Source organism: Ooceraea biroi, chromosome 1, assembly GCF_003672135.1.
Source record: "Ooceraea biroi isolate clonal line C1 chromosome 1, Obir_v5.4, whole genome shotgun sequence".
Taxonomy (NCBI): Eukaryota; Metazoa; Arthropoda; class Insecta; order Hymenoptera; family Formicidae; genus Ooceraea; species Ooceraea biroi.
The window spans coordinates 12,729,573-12,748,458 of record NC_039506.1 but is presented as its reverse complement, the minus strand read 5'-3'; the positions used below and the strand labels follow the sequence as shown (position 1 = coordinate 12,748,458).

Below are 18,886 nucleotides of genomic sequence, written 5' to 3'. Positions count from 1 at the left end.
CACGCCACTGATATAATTGTTTTAAAATATTTTCTAATCTTGATCGAATTCAGAAATATTTACGTATCACATACATTAACAAATTAATTAATTAGTGGTTAGTTTACTTTGTTGTCGCAATTTCGTATTATTTTCTTTAGGCGCTTTAAATGCCATAATGCCTGACTAATAAATCCTCGGTAAATTGTAATCAATAACATGACAGATGGTAGGCGTCAGACGTTCTTTTCTTTCCTACGCAGATGAACTATGAATAGGTACGTAGTTTATTGCTCGTAAACTACATGTGATGCGGCTATCTGAAAATTTCGCGAATATTCCAGCTGCTTAATAGACACTTAATCAACCCCAGATTTCGTTTTGATAGGTCGCATATTATATTGATCATAAAGATACGAAATATTTTGTATATGTGTGCGCGTGTCTTTTCAAGAGGCATTATTTTAAACTTATTAGTAATTATTCAGTAATACGGACCACCTCTCAATTTCAGTAATTCTGAGATATGAGATGTTATCAAGGTCATCACCCTGAATCATGTTGTGAAAGTTTTAGTCGGCGCTCATTGTTTATTAAAAAGTTGTTAACAGAAAATGTTCAATGATTAGTAAATGATTCTGCATGGGTTCGACGAGGTCCGTGTCTTGGACATTCCACATCAATCGGGGTTCATCACGGGCGGAGTAGTCCTCCTAGAGTTTATTTATATTTTTTTCAGGGAGGGTGCAGGTAAAGGGTGCTTCGCCGAAGGCGTGGAATGTTCAATACACGGTCTCTTCGAACCTATGTGGAATCATTTACTAATCAAACTTTCTAATCAAACTACTAATTAAACTTTCTTTATTAATAACTTTTTAATAAACAACGAGCGACGATTAAAATCTTCTGCAGATTACTCGGTAGGATAATCTCTATAATATATGTCAAGGTCAAGTCCTCACTTTGCGTAGACAGTCGAAAACACATGCGACTATTAAACTTCTTTTGTTAATAACTTTTTAATAAACAATAAGCGTCGGCTAAAACCTTCACTCAAGGTGATGACCTTGATGACATATTAAACAATTATTAAAATCGGAAGGTGATCCGTATTATTGAATAATTACCAAATTATTATATAAAAATACTTTACTGTGGAGGGTAAACAAAAAGAAGTGCGTGTTGTAAATATAAAAATATATTTCGTTTGTAAAATGGTCACAACAGCACTGTTCTTTTAAAACATATGTGATTCAAAAATTATATTATAATTTGTGATTATAATCGTAATTTATATAAACAACGTGCAAACGCGCATTAAAACAATTCGCGAGTAATAAACCTTTAAAATATAATAATAGCTTCAACATCGTCCATTGTGTTCTGATTTCCATCGAAAATAGTTACTATAGCATAAGTATATTTTTATAGATCACGTAATTACATGTTATAATTCTACGTGATCGATTTGTAATTTTCATCACAGGATCACCACGTTTAATGTCTTCCGTACGCATGATGGGACTGATGAGCTGCAAAAGCAACAACAGTCCTTTAAATTATTTTTCTGATGAAAAGATATTATGGGACTTACAATTACAAATACAGACTTACAATTCTAATGAAAAGATATTATGAGACTTACGTTTATAAAAATCCCCGAGAAATTTTATGTTAGGCACAAGAGAATAGACCTTCTGTACAACTGTGGCTTTTGAATGAAGGGCAGCATTTACGTTCCAAATCTAAAACCAAATACAAGTTGTTGCATCTTTCGTTTCGATTCTATTTGTGGAATTCAATTCATGAAAAAATTCTAGGATTCCATTCTTTCTGTTATACATACTTGGATAAGATCCTCCCTATCGCGAATGGATACAGTCACCCCGCAGATCTCGTCATCCTGTGCCACATGCGCGCTAAATTGTTCGCCAATAGCCGCGAGCACCACTTCCTTCCAAACAAGTTCCTTAACAAAGTATTAAATAATTTATATTTAGATATAAAGACACTGTGTTTGAGAATTTTTCTCAAACACAATATCTTTCAAGAAGACTGATTATTATTAAACAAATCTTAAAGAAACGACGATATTTTATTGCTGATCATCTACATAGAGTGTCCAAATATATAATTATATAAAAAGTAAACAGATTATGAAATAAACACATAGTATTAAAACAGCATAAAAAATACAATTTTAATGTATAGTCTGTCAAGAAAAAATGTGACTAGCATAACTCTGATTGAAATTTTATAGAAGAGTTGCATTGAATAAATTAAAACATTATATAATAATTTGTAATTAATAAAATAAAAAGAAAAACGATGGATGGATTATTTCTGCATATTGAAAGAAACTAAATTTATTTATATTTTCATTGTATTAAAAAAAATTGAACTTTTTAACGTGTAAAAAAGCAATTATTTAATTATCTTACAAAATAAAATTCTGCATCAGGAAATTGAAGATACTGTAGATATTTATTGTTAGTAAAGAATAAAAAGAATATTGCAAAGGAACGAATCTTGGTCTACAACGGATTGAAGAACAAATTTCAATATTGTTATTCTTAGATCTTCTCGACAAAACATTTTCAAGACTGAGCATGGCATACATAAAATGTTCTGACTGATTTGATTAACTTTTGGTTATCGTCAGCAAAAATGAAATATTGTATGAAGAAAATGAGTATCATAAAAAATTGTTTCACATTAGATTGATTTGACAATCTTTATCTTGGGACACAAATGACAATTGATAGAAATCTAGCGATTATTTGATAACAATGATAACTAACGTGATTGACTTTATTATTAATGTAAATATAGCTTAACTCTAATCAAGTAATATATGTATATTTCTTGTTATATTTTCGTAACAAATAGTTCAAAATTAAATTTAAAGATAAGCAATCACGATTTCCTCTAATATCGTAAATTAAAATTTTATGTCTCTATGTCTTTACATGTCTTTACATGGAGATTAATGATAAAAGAAAATCCATATATTCGGATAATGAACATCCTGTTAATTCATAAATGTAATACTCACAGTATCATATTTATGGCACTTTAGTCTCCACGTACCACCCTTTTGATTAAGTTCGTGCTCCCATAAAGGATATCTCTCGTCTCTCATTAAATGATAACTGTATTTCACCTAACAAAAAAACAATAGTTACAAATATAATATAGCACTAATACAAATACAGAAAAATAACAAAATGTAAATTAGTTATACAGCATATTATACTTATGAAATATTAAATACTTTTAGAAAATACTTTTCGTTCCTATGATTTGATTGTTTCTTGACAAAATAAAAATTAACATATTACAATAAAACATCTTGTTTGTGAAATCTTTTCGTATTCAAATATTTCAGATACAATTAACATTTTTAACTGTTTTTAGTGTTTCTAACTAATATCTTGTTGTTCAATAGCCAATTGTTACAATGGTATACAGTATCAATAATGGTTCAATAAACTAGTTTTTCCTGCATTTGGCTGTTAATCATTATACCTGCATATCCCCAGCATTTGGTATGTTATTGAAAACTCCCCAGAAACTTTGCACAGTATTCACAGTGTAGATCTTCTGCAGATTGGCCTTATATTCTTCGGCAGTTGTACCAGGAATGGCCCTGTTAATTTAACAATATTAATAAATCTTAAATTTACAATTAGCAATGTATATATTTCTATGATAACAATTTAGCTCCATACTCTCCAAGAGATATCCATAAGACACAAATCTTCCAGATTTCGAAAGAAAATAGGAAACTTCTCCATTCAAGCACATCGCTCAAGTTACAGAATATAAATATTTTAAAAATAAATCTTATTTGTTTAGTTATATATAAGATATTCAAAAAACAAAACAAACAAAACAAATGAGAACACTGTAGAATAAAAAACTAATTAACATAAAGTTTTCCCTAACTATATAATTGATTTCTTAATTGTGCTTGCTCGCTTATTGTAAAATAACGTAACAATAAATATCGCTTCTGTATCCATTAATCGTTTTTACATATATTTTTATACATCATACACACACATACACATCTCGGGACACGCCAATGCGTATAAAAGAATGTTTTTTTTTTTTGATGACGTAATGACGATTGCGAGGACGAGAGTATGTGTTTCACGAAGCTACATGATTCGTCGATTACATGCCTATATCACACAATCAAAAAAGTAATTTCCTGCATTTTAATAAAATGAGATTAAAAACTATGGCCTTATCGACATCAATTATCAAATTGATATCGAGCATGAAAAATACGTATGACGCTTGACAATAGCGAGGAAGATAAGATCGCGGAATGCATCGTGATTATGAGATGCGCTCGCGTATAAAGCGAAGTTGCACACAAATAAAAGAGCGAAAGCCGGAGAAGATTATTCCCAGTCTCTATGTTGATTTTACTTGTCGAGCCAGAAGGTCCATGGTGTCTGCAACGGAATGCCGGTGCTCTCGTGTTTTGTAATTGTGTTGACGGCCTCATCGGACAGCACCACCGATGTTTTCAACAGGCTCGCCGAAGTGCCCTCCTGCGCTTCGCATTCCGCCGCCGCCATGTTCGAAAGGACGGTGCGGCAACACTGCAACGTCAAAAGTCATGTGATTGCCGCTACCGCCGTCGAACACCACTGTATTCGAAAACTGACGATGACGTTTGTCGACTGAAAAAGAATAACAGATAGCGGTGGACGTACAAACAGTATGAATATAGGGCGTTCCTGAAGTGTTCAATCAGATTCCCGCCATATAACATGAGCGATGAAATCAATTCACATTTTCCATTGTCTTTGATGTGAGATTAAGGAGATCCTGCAACTACAGCACATCCCTACTTGTTATATAGGGCAGGCTAAAAGACTATTAGAAACAAGAATCAACGAACATAAATTGGACATTAAAAAGCACGAAAGCAACCACTCAGTAGTCAGCAAACATAGATCATTTAATAATCATGAATTTGACTGACTTAATGTTAAAATTTTATATCATGAGAAGCATATTAAGAAAAGAGAAATCGCGGAAATGTTCTACATTAAAAGGGTGTCTAATTCGATCAATTTGCACAAGGATACTGATAGCTTACCTGCTATTTACACAATTTTAAAAAACATGATTTCACCTTGCTGGCAGTTGTTTGGTTGTGTAGTGCTTTACAGACGTACCTTTTGTAAGTATTCAACTATCTAAAACATTTAGTCATCTTCTGCCAGGGAGTAAAAATAATTGCATATATGGATCTTATTAAACAATAATATCACTTTAAGTTTTAATTTTTAATTTTGACTTTTAGATGACTTTTTGATATAATTATATGATTTCCACTTGATAAGGACCAAAATTAATGGCCAAAACGTTGTAGTTTCATTATTTAGTTTATACCGATTTTGGTCAACAATAAAGAGATTTACTATTAATAAGTTACTTAGAAGAGATTTAAACAATTTACTGCTCAGATAGCAGAGAAAGTTCAAAAAGAATTCATTTGTCATGTCACCTATTCTGAGTTCATTCTCAGATGCAAAAACAACTTTTACGTTCCATAACATTTTTTCTATCCTTTTTGCATCTGAAAATGAACTCAGAATAGGTGACATGACAAATGAATTCTTTTTGAACTCAGTGATGCAAACTCTGTACCCCTGGCACCATTGGTGCTGCACAATGGTGCTCACGTACCAAGCGTGACCCGTGTCCGTGTGCTCTCCGCGCTCGGCGGCGGCCAATGGCGGCTCGGTTGAGTTTGGTGCGTGAGCACCGTGGTGTAGCACCGATGGTGCCAGGGGTACAGAGTTTGCATTACTGTTTGAACTCTCTCTCTGCTATCTGGGTAGCGACATATATTGGCTTCAATTTGAATTTATCAGTATTTTTATTGTTGTGTTTCATTTTCCCTCAACTATTGCGATTCGACCAAACAGCGCGTGAACTTGGCGTCTTTTTTTCCCTTTTCATGGGAAAGGTAAGTTTTGTATGTGTGCGTCTTTTAGATTTGCTATTTAGGAAAATTACGAAGTGTAATAAGAGTCGTTCCATATTTGTTTTAAATAAAAACACAGAACACAAAACATAATGAACAAAACGAATGAAATAAAACTTATATTTAATACTTTTTCTTTTTCTTTCAATAATGACCGATATTTCCGATCGTTTTAGCATCCATGATATAAATTCATCCTCGCCGAAATAATCTCGCAGGGATTTAAATATTGATCTCTCTCTCTCTCTTTCTCTCTCTCTTGCTCGCTCCCTCCCTCCCTCCTTCCCTCCCTCCCTCCCTCTCTCCCTCTCTCTCTCCCTCTCTCCCTCTCTCCTTCTCTCTCCCTCTCTCACCCTCTCCCCCCCTCTCTCTCTTGTTTTCTGAGGTGTTTTTTTAAAAATATAACTCTTCATAAAAGCTTTACAATTCTTTTTATATTTTATTACAAAATAATCAAAATATAGTAATATTTGTCAAAATCATATGTTAAGGCAGTTGCAATTACTTTGTAATCAAACATTGAGAGTACGTTTAGTTATTTGTTTAGTTTTGTGTTGTCGTGGAGGTTGGTGTGACGCCATGATTATGTATAAGTTTGTATTTTTATGTTGGTCACCTGTGGCCCTGCACTTACGTTCCGTTACGAAATATAAAAGTTATTATCACGTTGTGCTGTGTTAATTTCTCAAAGAACCTTATCAGGTTATGGGCCCAGGCACACGCTCAGTCGCGGATACAGATACGGTACAAACGCTTTGAAGTAAAGGATAACAAGTTCACGTAGAAGTTACGTATATACTTAAAAAGCGGTACACGGCTGAGGTTAGGTGGCCGCGCGGCATTGGTTCACGTGAGTTATCTCTATAATTCATTTTTTTGGACAACGAAGTTTGCCTTATTAATTGGTGCCAAAGATGAATGGCTCAGGTTCGAGTGGCGTTGCGACAACTCAGACTCAGGTTATTGTCGGCAGCGGTGGATACATGATCGAGAAGCTAGAAGGCACAAAGAACTACAATAACTGGAAGTTCACGATGAAAATAGCGTTAATTATGGATGGACTATGGAATTGTATTCTAGACACGGATAATGATTCAACGAAGGATCAGAGGGCATTGGCAAAAATTTGTTTAAATGTGCAATTCCCGTGTTATGTCCATGTGAGAAACGCAAGCACTTCTAAGGAAGCATGGCAAAATCTACAAGTAGCCTTTGAGGATAAAGGGCTATGTAGAAGGCTATCTTACGTAGACTATTGCGGACCAAGTATGGGAATTTCAACTCGATGGAAGAGTATGTTAGCGTATTGGTCTCACTCGTACAACAGCTAGCAGACATCGGACACGAAGTAGATGACGAAGAAGTTGCAATGCTGATGCTAAGTCTTCCAATGAAATTTGATCCACTAGTCATGGGACTAGAAACAACACACGATACGTTTTCTAGTGAGATGGTGAAGACCAGGTTACTTTCTGAGGATTATAGAAGAGGCTCTACAGATATGAATGCCAGCGGTGATGCTGCTCTTGTTTTGAAAAGTTCATGTAAGGGTACAACTCAGAAGAAAACAGTAATCTGTTACAACTGTGGAAAAGAAGGCCACATTAAGTTTAAATGTCCTCAATTTAAAAAGGACAAGAAAGAAAAACAGAATTTGAAGGAGGGACAGCAAAAGTTAACGAAGAAGACGGATGAGAAATTGTTATTAGCTACAAGTTTGGCGATTGACAATTTTGACAAGAATGGTTGGTACATTGATTCAGGTTGTACGACACATATAAGCATGCGAGATGATCGGTTTTCCAAGCATTTAGCTATTGGACAAAAGGATATTATTATTGCAAATAACCAAACCCTATGCAGTAAAGGGATAGGTGAGGTTATTGTGAATTTGAAAGACGATGAGGAAAAAACTATTACAGATGTTATGTATGTACCCGATATCGCAGCGAATTTATTATCTGTAAGTAAACTAACTGAGAAAGGTTGGATAGTTGTATTTGATAATGAAAAATGTCGCATATATAACGAAGCTGAGTGCAAGATTCAAGGTAAATACAAGATATCAGCTACGAAGATAGATGGAATATATAGATTGGATCAGCAAGATAAGTGTGAGATGTTTGTTGCAATGGCTGCGGTGACCTCAATGATATATGGCACAGGAGATTGGGCCATTTAAGTTACAGAGGCATGCAGAAACTAAAAAATGGCCTCGCCATTGGAATAGATTTTCAACAAGGAGAGAACGTTAAGGCTTGTGTTCCGTGTATTCAGGGGAAGCAAACAAGAAAGAAGTTTCCAAAAGGAGAAGCAAGAAGAGCTAGAGAAAAATTAGAGTTAATCCATTCGGATTTGTGTGGCCCTATGAGCGAGAGTACTTGGAGTGGATCTCGTTACTTGCTTACTTTTACGGATGATTATACAAGAAAAACGTTTGGCTATCTTATTAAGTCGAAGAGGCAAGTATTTGACAAATTCGTTGAATTCAAGACGCTAGCTGAGAATCAAACCGGTTTGAAGATTAAAAAGGTACGAACTGATAATGGATTAGAGTACTGCAATAAGCATTTTGAAGTTTTCTTTAAGAAGAATGGAATAATCCACGAAACTACAGTTCAATATACACCCGAGCAAAATGGGGTAGCTGAGAGGTTAAATTGGACCATAATAGAGAAAACCAGAGCTATGCTGCAAGATTCCGGATTATGCAAGAAGTATTGGGGCGAAGCTGTGATGACAGCAATTTACGTAAAGAATCGGAGTCCAACTGTTGCTGTTCCCAGGGCAACTCCTGAAGAATTATGGTCAGGATACAAGACTGATGTTAGCGACTTGAGCATCTTTGGGTATAGAGTTTTTGTACACACCCCGAAGGAGCTCAGGAAAAAACTTGATCCTAAATCAAAAGAGTATATAATGGTGGGTTATTGCGATCACACCAAAGGATACAGGTTAGCGGATCCTCTACAACCTGGAAAGGTTATTAAGGCCAGAGACGTAACCTTTTTGGAAGATGATATCAGAAACGGAGAAAAAATGCCAGAACAACAGGATGCTGTAGATGTCAACACAACTTTTGAGCCATGCAACGTAAGCAGCAGAAATAAAATCGATGATTCAGACGTAGAGGACGAGCAAAGGGAATCCGATAGGGGACTTAGTGAGTATGAAAGTGCGGTAGATAGTCCCATAATTTTGACAGATGACAGTGACGATGAACTTTTACGGATGAAACGCTTCAAGCTGATAATGAAGTGATTGGTAGACCGAAATGTGAGATTCGCAAACCGGTATGGACAAAAAATTATGTAATGCATACAATATCTAATGATGTAATGTTTAATGAACCGGAATCATTTGACGAGGCAATTACTTGTTTACATAAAAATGAGTGGAAAAAAGCTATGAAAACGGAATATGATTCTTTAATTAGTAAAAATGTATGGGAGTTAGTGGATCGCCCAAGTGATTGTAATATAGTAAAGAGTAAATGGGTTTATAAGGTTAAAAGAGGCACTTCAGGTAATATAGAGAGATTCAAAGCACGGTTGGTTACTCGTGGTTTCAGCCAGATACAAGGCATAGACTTTAATGAAACGTTTGCACCGGTAGTGAGATATTCTACGTTAAAATTATTGTTTGCTATTGGAAATGAGAAGGATATGGACATAGATCATTTAGACGTTTCTACCGCATTTTTGAATAGCAAGCTTGATGAGCAAATATACATGAAGCAACTATCTGGTTTTGAAAATGAAAGTGCAAATAAAGTTTGTCTACTTAAGAAAAGCATATATGGGCTGAAGCAATCGAGTAGAGCTTGGAATCAGACCATTCATGATATATTAACAGATATTGGATATGTACAATCGAAATGCGAGCGGTGTGTATATATTAAGACAGTTAACGGGATGTTAATAATAGTAGCTCTTTATGTTGATGATCTTTTTGTGTTTAGTGATAATGCGGCGGAAAAAGAAAAGTTAATTAACGTGTTAAATAAATAAATGTGATGTAAAACATTTAGGTGATGTTAAAAATTGTTTAGGTATAAAAGTAGTACGAGATAGGAAGAATGGTCAGTTAAGTTTGTCTCGGGGTCAATATGTAAAAGATTTGCTTGTAAGATTTGGCATATTTGAAGCTAAGCCAGTTTCAACACCGATGACTATGAATATTAAACTTGAAAAGAGTATTGAGCTTAATTTAAAGTATCCGTATCAACAATTAGTTGGAAGTTTATTATATTTAGCAGTATGTACAAGACCAGATATAGATTATGCGGCTAGTTTATTAAGTCAGTTTAATACTTGTTATAATGAATCGCATTGGATAACAGCGAAGAGAGTACTCAGGTATCTGGTTGGAACTATTGATTATGCTCTTGTATTTGAAAAGGGTGAGGAAAGTAGAAGTTTTTGCAGATGCTGATTGGGCAGGTGATATTACAGATAGAAAGTCATATACAGGTTTAGTTGTGAAATATGGTAGTTGTGTAATAGGTTGGGAATCAAGAAAGCAAAAAACAATATCACTTTCGAGTACAGAAGCCAAGTATTTGAGTATAAGTGATGTGTTACGTCCAGGAAACTCCACGGTTCCTCGTTTCCAGGAAATATTAAATTTAGAAATAAAGAAAAGTAGCAATTAAGAACCAATCCCCACCAACGAAAAGTACAACCGGACGGATGGAGGGGCAAGTGGTCTTAGCAAAATGTCACGAAATGATATACGAACCATAAAGCTCACAAACTTTTCAATCCTCGCCTGCGCTCAGCCGAAGCACTCGATAGGCTAAATATATCCGGAGTTAATAGCTAAAATCACTTAGGGAAGACCGCTCCAGATTTGGAAAAGCGGAGCGGCACTTGGCAGTCGTCACCCGCTGACGGCAATAAAGTAATCCACCGAATCTAATACTGAGAAATTCTGCCATACATGGGCAGCCGCTAACCAGATACGCAATATAAATAGATTTAGACTAAAGGAAACGTAAACGTGGATTGTTATATGTAGGGTCGAAGGAGGGGTCATCACAAGTGCCGCACTTTAATTCTCGAAAACAAAATCATAAATCCATCAGATACCACGGTAATTCCAGAAGAAACAAACGCTGCTTCATTCGAAACAAATTTTTCTTATTTCCTTCTTTTCTCGGAACAGAATAACCCATACCTAGGCTCTTTTAGCCCTATATAAAGAGAACAATTTGGCCAGAGCGCGTCATTGGTTTTTGAACATTCAGCATTACGTTTGAGCATTGTTTCGTTCCCGTGATCGGGACGTCGCGTAAAAAAAGTAGAGTCAGTGATAGTCTCCACGCCAAGACTCTCTGGTCCGGTTGGCTCCCTCATCCAAGCCATCGAAATACTTCATTCGAAGAGCAGCACCGAAGAAAGTAAGCCAAATTCGCATGATAATTTTATTTTTCTTCCCTTCAACCGTATCGTGGCTTTTTATTTCTTTTCATATTACCGAACAAAGTTTATTCCGTTTTCTCGTTTGAAGTGGCCCATATAAATCGCGGATGGAATAGTTCCCCGGCAGAAATAGTGTCGACCGAGCAAAGGGCACCCTTCACCGACCAAACAGCAACCTCCCCCGTACCGGCAGCTAGCGACACCCCACCTCGGTCCCCCTATCGCGAATTTTCCGAGCATTTATCTCCGTTAGCTATAGACATTCCGTCTCCTACTTCCTCGATAAACGCGAATCCACCTTCTTCACCCCGCTACTCCCCTCTTTCCCTCCCCGAACTGTCTCCTCGATGGTACTCACCCATCCCCTCCTCGGAGCTCGAGCAATATCTTAACTCGGCCATCCCTTCCCCAATTCCCGAACTGTGTCCGGAACTACTCATTCCCCCTCCACCTCCGGTCCCAGAAAACGCCGAGTTTTCCGGCCTACCTATCCCTACCATTTCTGCGTTAAGGGAATTGTTCAAGGGCGCTTTCCAGTTATTATTCGAATATTTCCTCAATTTTTTCCCCACCTACTCTTTTCCCCTTCCGCCTCACACTGTAATCTGCGGACCCGAATCTATAAATGTACCTGCCCTCAGGGACGCACTCAGGAATGCTGGCCCTAATACCTTCGTTCCTTTCATCACCAGCAACCGTGTCCATCCTGTGCTTATTCCCGCATCCTACATTCGAGAATTTTTATTTAAGTTTAATTAAACACTCCGAAAATTAACCTGTGTAGATAATTTAATTTAAAATTATACCGATTTATGAATATGTAATCGATACCTTCAAATTAACCAAAATTATCAAGCGACGCGGTAGCGTCGCGACGCCAAGTACATAAAAATAAAAAATAAGGTTCCGAACAATAAGAGTCACTGCATAAACATCAAGCGTTACCAAGTTCAGTGCATAGACGTCGAGCGCTACCGTAAAGCTTATCTGGAATTCATGTCATTTGACAGGTCACATAAACTTATGATTAAAATATTTCAGGAACTTAAACCGATATCAAAAATCTAACGGCACTTTTATTATATAATATGAATGCTAGCTTTCGATTGCGACCAATTTAAATAAGATTGATGCAGTCAATCCTTACAATTAGTCTATTGTAATTATCTTACTATTATATAAAGAGAAGTCACATTTTCCTTTGTTACCTAGGATCTTTAAAACTACTGAACCAATCGACTTGAAATTTTAGTATGAGTATCTTGAGAGTCCCTGGAATGTCATAGGCTATATCATTTTCTATTATAATAATAATAATATCGCGAGCGAAGCCGCAATGGGGTATGCTAGTATATTATAACTGCGAAGTTCCGTTTTCCATTTCCAAACTCACGTACATATGTTCGCACATACACATGCAAAGCGATTTTGTCCCTCCAGCTTGCGTTCACACATGCGTTCATACATGCACGATTTACTTTATTCGTAATTAAAAATACATGGAAAATGTTTTTTCTTACGACAAAGATATAAATCGCATAAGCTATAAAAAATTTTAAATTTACTTGTTTTAAATGAAATCATCGTGATAACGTCGCAATGATAATTAGATAATTCTTCTAATTGTGAAATTATGAAAATTTAAGATATATTTTGGAACATTTACTCATAGAACGAAACCAAGAAAGAAAGAGGGAGGCAAAGAGAGAGGAAATTTTAAATTGTCACAATTTATATTCGACAATTAGAAAAATTTGGAAGATTTGTACGATTAGATAAATCTTCATTATTTAACATTTTTATGGAAAATACAAAAGAGTAGTTGGCCCCAAAATGCTAAAAATGCATATTTTTTGTGTGAGAGAAGAAGATTGAGAGAGGAAGAGTGAGAGAGGAAGAGTGAGTGAGAGTGAGAGAGAAAGAGAGAGAGAGAGAGAGAGAGAGTGTGTGTGTGTGTGTGTGTGTGAGAGAGAGAGAGAGAGAGAGAATTACAAAAAGGAGTGAGATCCCTAAAAAACCTTTTTAAAAAAAGAAAAAATATACGCCAAGTACATAAAACCTCTCAACTTGTCAAAACTGAAAACTAAATATGAAATCAATAATTAACTAGTCAAGTATCTAGAAGCAGTTTGAGTATTTTACCCAAACGTTTTCCATGCATACTCTCTTATTACATGACGACATTGAAGTACTTGGCGTGCCCGAATCACATTAAAACGTACTGTCCTACCTATAAGAGACACAAAATCATTTGCGAATCATTATTAAAAATCATCAAGATACAAGATACAGTACAAATCAAGATACTATACAAATTTACAAGAATACATGACCACTGCAATCCGGGCACGCCAAGTACTTCAATGTCGTCATGTAATAAGAGAGTATGCATGGAAAACGATTGGGTAAAATACTCAAACTGCTTCTAGATACTTGGCTAGTTAATTATTGATTTCATATTTAGTTTTGAGTTTTGACAAGTTGAGAGGTTTTATGTACTTGGCGTATATATTTTTTCTTTTTTTAAAAAGGTTTTTTAGGGATAGTTTTAATTTCCGTTATTTATTAGAATTATAATGCCGTTTTGAGATCCGTTTCCAAATTTTCAATTTTCTATTTATCTATTTCATGTAAGTCATCAATATATCGGAAATTTGCGAATTATAATGTTGATTGTAATCCAAATTCAAATTTTCGTTGTTTAATTGTATTTATAATGCTGATTGTAATCCAAATCCAAATTTTCATTGTTTAATTGTATTTATAATGTTGATTATAATCCAAATCCAAATTCTCATTGTTCAATTGTATTTTTTTAAATTTCAATTAAGTCATCAATGTATCTGGATCAAATATAACATGTTAATTTCTTGAGAGAAAAAAAAAGAGAATTTCATTCATTTAACTACCCTCGCTTCACCTTCTTTCCTCGACAGATCGTATAGGTCCTATCCCTGGTAATAGGGATTCATTTCCCTTACCTAAAAGGGACCGACGAGTTGACCGTTTCGACTATTAGGGTAGATCGACCTTGGTCGTTGACCCAAACATCGAAGTGTATCGGTCAGCTCGAACTCGAGATTCGGCAGCTGTGTGCCGACAAACCTCGAGAGGCGTCTGGTTGCGCCCTTCCTTGAGCTCACGGAACTCTGGACGTAACAGATGCGACAAAAGAAGTCATGTTTTTATGTAATTTGTTAAAAGAGATTGGCAGTAGCCAGGAAAAAATAACAATATGTAACGATAATCAGAGTGCGTAGAAGATTGTTAGAAATTGTCAACATCATAACCGAACAAAACATATTGATGTGAGGCATCATTTTATACGCGATGCATTGGATAAAGGAATAATAAATATTAAATATAAGCCAACGGATAGTATGGTAGTAGACATATTAACAAAGTCGCTACCAAGTAATAAGCATAATGCATTTGTAATAGAATTAGGATTAAAGTGTTTGTATTGATGTTTGATTAAGAGGGAGTGTTAAGGCAGTTGCAATTACTTTGTAATCAAACATTGGCCTAGTTTACACCCAGCCGTCCAATCTCGATTCACTTCGGAGTGAAGTGACATTTTCTGGGTGTAAACACTGTTAATTCAGTTTCATTTCACAAATTAACAGTGTTTACACCCAGAAAATGTTACTTCACTCCGAAGTGAATCGAGATTGGACGGCTGGGTGTAAACTAGGCCATTGAGAGTACGTTTAGTTATTTGTTTAGTTTTGTGTCGTCGTGGAGGTTAGTAGTGTGAAGTCATGATTATGTATAAGTTTGTATTTTTATGTTGGTCACCTGTGGCCCTGCGCTTACGTTCCGTTACGAAATATAAAAGTTATTATCACGTTATGTTGTGTTAATTTCTCAAAGAACCTTATCATCATAGACCTCGTTTCATACACGAAAAATAGGGAGGGATCGCGCAGTCCATTCTTTAGGTCTATGGTCAAAATATTATTAAAAACGTAAACGATTAGCAAACAAAACCTTCAATAACAACGTGAATTGCTAACAATGTTATGTGTCAAATTGTAATGTGCCTCAACAGCCAGAAACAGACTGACATAAATAAATAAATAAATAATAAATAAACCATAGCAATCGAGAGCAACTGCTCTCTGGCGACAAGCGCTGCAGTTGGAAGCTGATGATAACGAAAGCTGTCAAATTCAAGATAATTATGAAAATTTAAACTTTTTATCAAAATATCTCCGCTATACTAGAGCACGGAGAAGAAAAATAAGAATAGTTCAGGTATGTAAAGCGACCCTCAGCTAACGATTGAGCCTATTAAAAACTTAATCAGTTCAGTCGTTATTGAGAACTGATATAATCGATGAGACGCGGAACAAGTTGCTTCGCGTATAAGATCCACGGAGCGGTCTCGCAGCACGAGCACCGCTACGCGCGTAACTTGTCGCGAGACACTACCATGTGTCCGTGTTTCTAAATTTTCTGGAGAACTTCGGTGTGTGAAGTAGAATGGAAAACCGTTAGTTTAAAGGTCTCTAGATCAATTATATCGGAAATCAGAAGTGCGCACGCGTACTAATGTCACAAATAAAACGTATTCTTTATTCTTATTTTCTATCTTGATGCTCACATAGGAATTTTATTTATTTACAAAAAGCTTATATATATATATATACATTTATATTTTATATTATAACAAAAAAAGGTCTTCAGCAATAGCTAAATTAATAAGAAAATTCTCCACAGCAGGTGGTAAATTCTTTTCTTTAAATATCTCAATGGATACCATTTTTCTGCCATCCGGTGTTTGAATTGTTGCTATTGAAATTAATTGATTTAGAAGATCTTGCGTTTTGTCACTTATTTCAGATATAATTTGCATTTCTGTGTAGTTTTGATTTTCACACAGCTGAACCATGAATAACGCTATTTCCTTGTGAGTTTTCGTCATTGTGAGACTTTCTGGAAAATAATAAATTCATTAGAAGGTATTTATGCTAAATTACAAGACAACTCCATAAAATTATATATATATAAAATTTGTTTTCTATTTTTACCCTTTGCATGTGAAGCTACGGTTATTTCTCTAGCAGGAATGTTCACAAGCAGATCATAAAGGTCTGTTCTTGATGATATAGAACTATTGCTGCAACCTGCTATGTAATGCGAATATCTCTGTAATAATAACCACAATAATTACAATTAATGCAATTGATTAAGATATATAATTAAAATTTAACTGAAAGTAATCTCGAAAATAAAAGAAACTATAAGACAAAACTTAATGATTTTAGATACATATGATTTTTTATAATTAATATGATAGAATCATTATTATATTTTAGATACACCATACACTAATTACAATTACCACATATTACTAGTTAAATTTATTATTCTATTTGCGTCTCATAATATTATTGCTATATATTATTACTTCTATTATTACTATTATTATTCTACTATTATTATATAATGTATAATTAGAACAATTAGAACAAAACACTGTGCGTGCGTGCGCATGCGTGCGTATATGTGCATGTGCGTGTACATGCACATGTGCACATACGTTTTTGTTCTAATGCTGAGTTCTGGTGACTAGCAATACTATGTGTACTGATGTTATTGTTATACATATTGTTATATCATTATGTGATTGTTTTATTTTTATAGTAACAATATCAGCAAAAATTATATAGTGTGTGTGTAATCATCAAAATCGAATATTAGAACAAAAATTATCCTCTTAATCTATAATTGCATATTATTGTTATTATTGAAAATATAGTGTTTTCGAAGATATATATCCGTTTCAGTCACCTTTAATTCAATTAACTCGTCGTTTACTAAGTCAATCCAAGGAAAGAGATTGTCGATAACTCTTCTATGTCTCATTAATGCAGGAAACGTCCTGATATATTTTAGAAGCTGTTCCAAACTGTGATGATAGACAATAATCCTCTTTTTCAATAAAAGAGCAGTATATATCAAAATTGTCTCTAATTCAAATGTTTTAATCAGTTCCCTGACATTGGTACTGGCGGCAAAATGATGGCAATTAAAATCATCCGACACAAATGTTCCATTCTCCTGTGTAGAACACGATCCTTTCGTGAATACGGAAAGATACAACTGCAAAATCTCTGTTGGTTTACCAGTTTTGCAATACATTTTGCTAAGAACTCGAGACAGCACTTCGTATTTTTGTGGATTAAAATCCTTTGCAAAGAGGACCAGAGCAAACTTTTTTACCTAAGACAATTACAACAATTGAAACACTAGGATAATAATAAAGTACATAATGAAATATATAAGTCATTTGAAAAGGAAGAAACTAAAATCTCTAAATGTATATTCACTTTTAGCAACTTGTCAGAATCAAATACTTCACTGCAATGTATATAAAACCAATCATGGCCATGTCTCGCACACACAAATACGTGAGGAGAATTATGTTCTAATTTCAAGTTGCACTTTCTGATGACTACATCCCTTTGAGATTTTGTTACTGTGGGGTATGACCAAGTCCACAACACGTCTCCATTACAATCCTTCTCTGCAATTTTCATTTTGAATTGAATATTCTAACACAAAGCAGATATTCGACATATTATATACGTAAACATGTTTCATTATTGTTTGCTCATACTTAGTTATTTGTCTGAATGTGATACATTTAAATCGACATATAAGCGAAAATATTTTAACATACCTATTATACTACAGGACAGTAAATCTGTTAAAGGTGCCATTTCATAATCCTTTTTCGTAAATAATCAATAAGATCATTGAAAACGATGTATTTATTGCACGATTTCAATTTCTATGTATTGATAACGAAACTATACACTACATTTGTTTATATAAGTATATATAGGGTAGTCCACGTAAAGTGTTACAAGTCAATAACTATAAAAATATTTGTTAAATTAAAAAATAGTTTATGAGAAAGTTTCATGTACTCAAGAGGCCTCGTTAACTACATAAACAATTAATATTTTACGTTTGTATTATTAAATGTTATCACAAGTATGAATAAGTAGAATATATCTATTACTTGCATATTTTTTACGCACAGAAGTTAAGGTTAGATTTTCATTATTAAAGGTTAACAAGAAAGGCGACAAATTTCCGAACAGTGAACCTTTGAATCAGAATTACGAGATAACATCGAGGTTAAGTCGGCGACACCATGGCTAAAAGCGGAAATAGACATGGCGGGAAATTTAATTATGAAAGTATGATATTTGAAATAAAAAATATCAATAACAAATATCAATAATAATAAATATCAATAAGTATGGATAAAAATAAATTTTTATTTTTGTCTTATATATTATAAATTGCTGTAGTTTTACAAAATCAAAATGTTTCTTTGGTTCTTTATGTTTTTTTACACCTAAATAGGTGTAAAACATAATTTTATATCTAAATGCAGCATATTTATTAAATATCCTCACTTTTAAATTGTGACAATTATGAAATTTCACTCTAT

General features: G+C 34.5%; 2 protein-coding genes across 3 annotated transcripts; both read right to left on the bottom strand.

Annotated features, from left to right (window-relative positions):
- Positions 1-1,159: 1,159 nt before the first annotated feature.
- On the bottom strand, positions 1,160-4,605 carry LOC105275945 (eukaryotic translation initiation factor 4E type 3). The gene is made up of 6 exons (XM_011333168.3): positions 4,420-4,605; positions 3,508-3,628; positions 3,035-3,142; positions 1,826-1,948; positions 1,625-1,724; positions 1,160-1,511 (listed from the first exon to the last, which is right to left on the bottom strand). The coding sequence occupies exons 1-6, from the start codon at positions 4,569-4,571 to the stop codon at positions 1,477-1,479; spliced, it is 639 nt and encodes a 212-aa protein (XP_011331470.1). The 5' UTR covers positions 4,572-4,605; the 3' UTR covers positions 1,160-1,476.
- An 11,359-nt stretch (positions 4,606-15,964) lies between these two features.
- LOC105275946 (protein FAM45A) lies at positions 15,965-18,560 on the bottom strand. 2 transcript variants are annotated; one of them, XM_026969820.1, is made up of 5 exons: positions 18,104-18,560; positions 17,751-17,947; positions 17,212-17,643; positions 16,449-16,566; positions 15,965-16,353 (listed from the first exon to the last, which is right to left on the bottom strand). In XM_026969820.1, the coding sequence occupies exons 1-5, from the start codon at positions 18,141-18,143 to the stop codon at positions 16,082-16,084; spliced, it is 1,059 nt and encodes a 352-aa protein (XP_026825621.1). In that variant the 5' UTR covers positions 18,144-18,560; the 3' UTR covers positions 15,965-16,081. The 2 variants fall into 2 exon arrangements, with proteins under 2 accessions (XP_026825621.1, XP_026825624.1); XM_026969823.1 differs by lacking the exon at positions 18,104-18,560 and having other exon boundaries at positions 17,783-17,943.
- Positions 18,561-18,886: the final 326 nt, after the last annotated feature.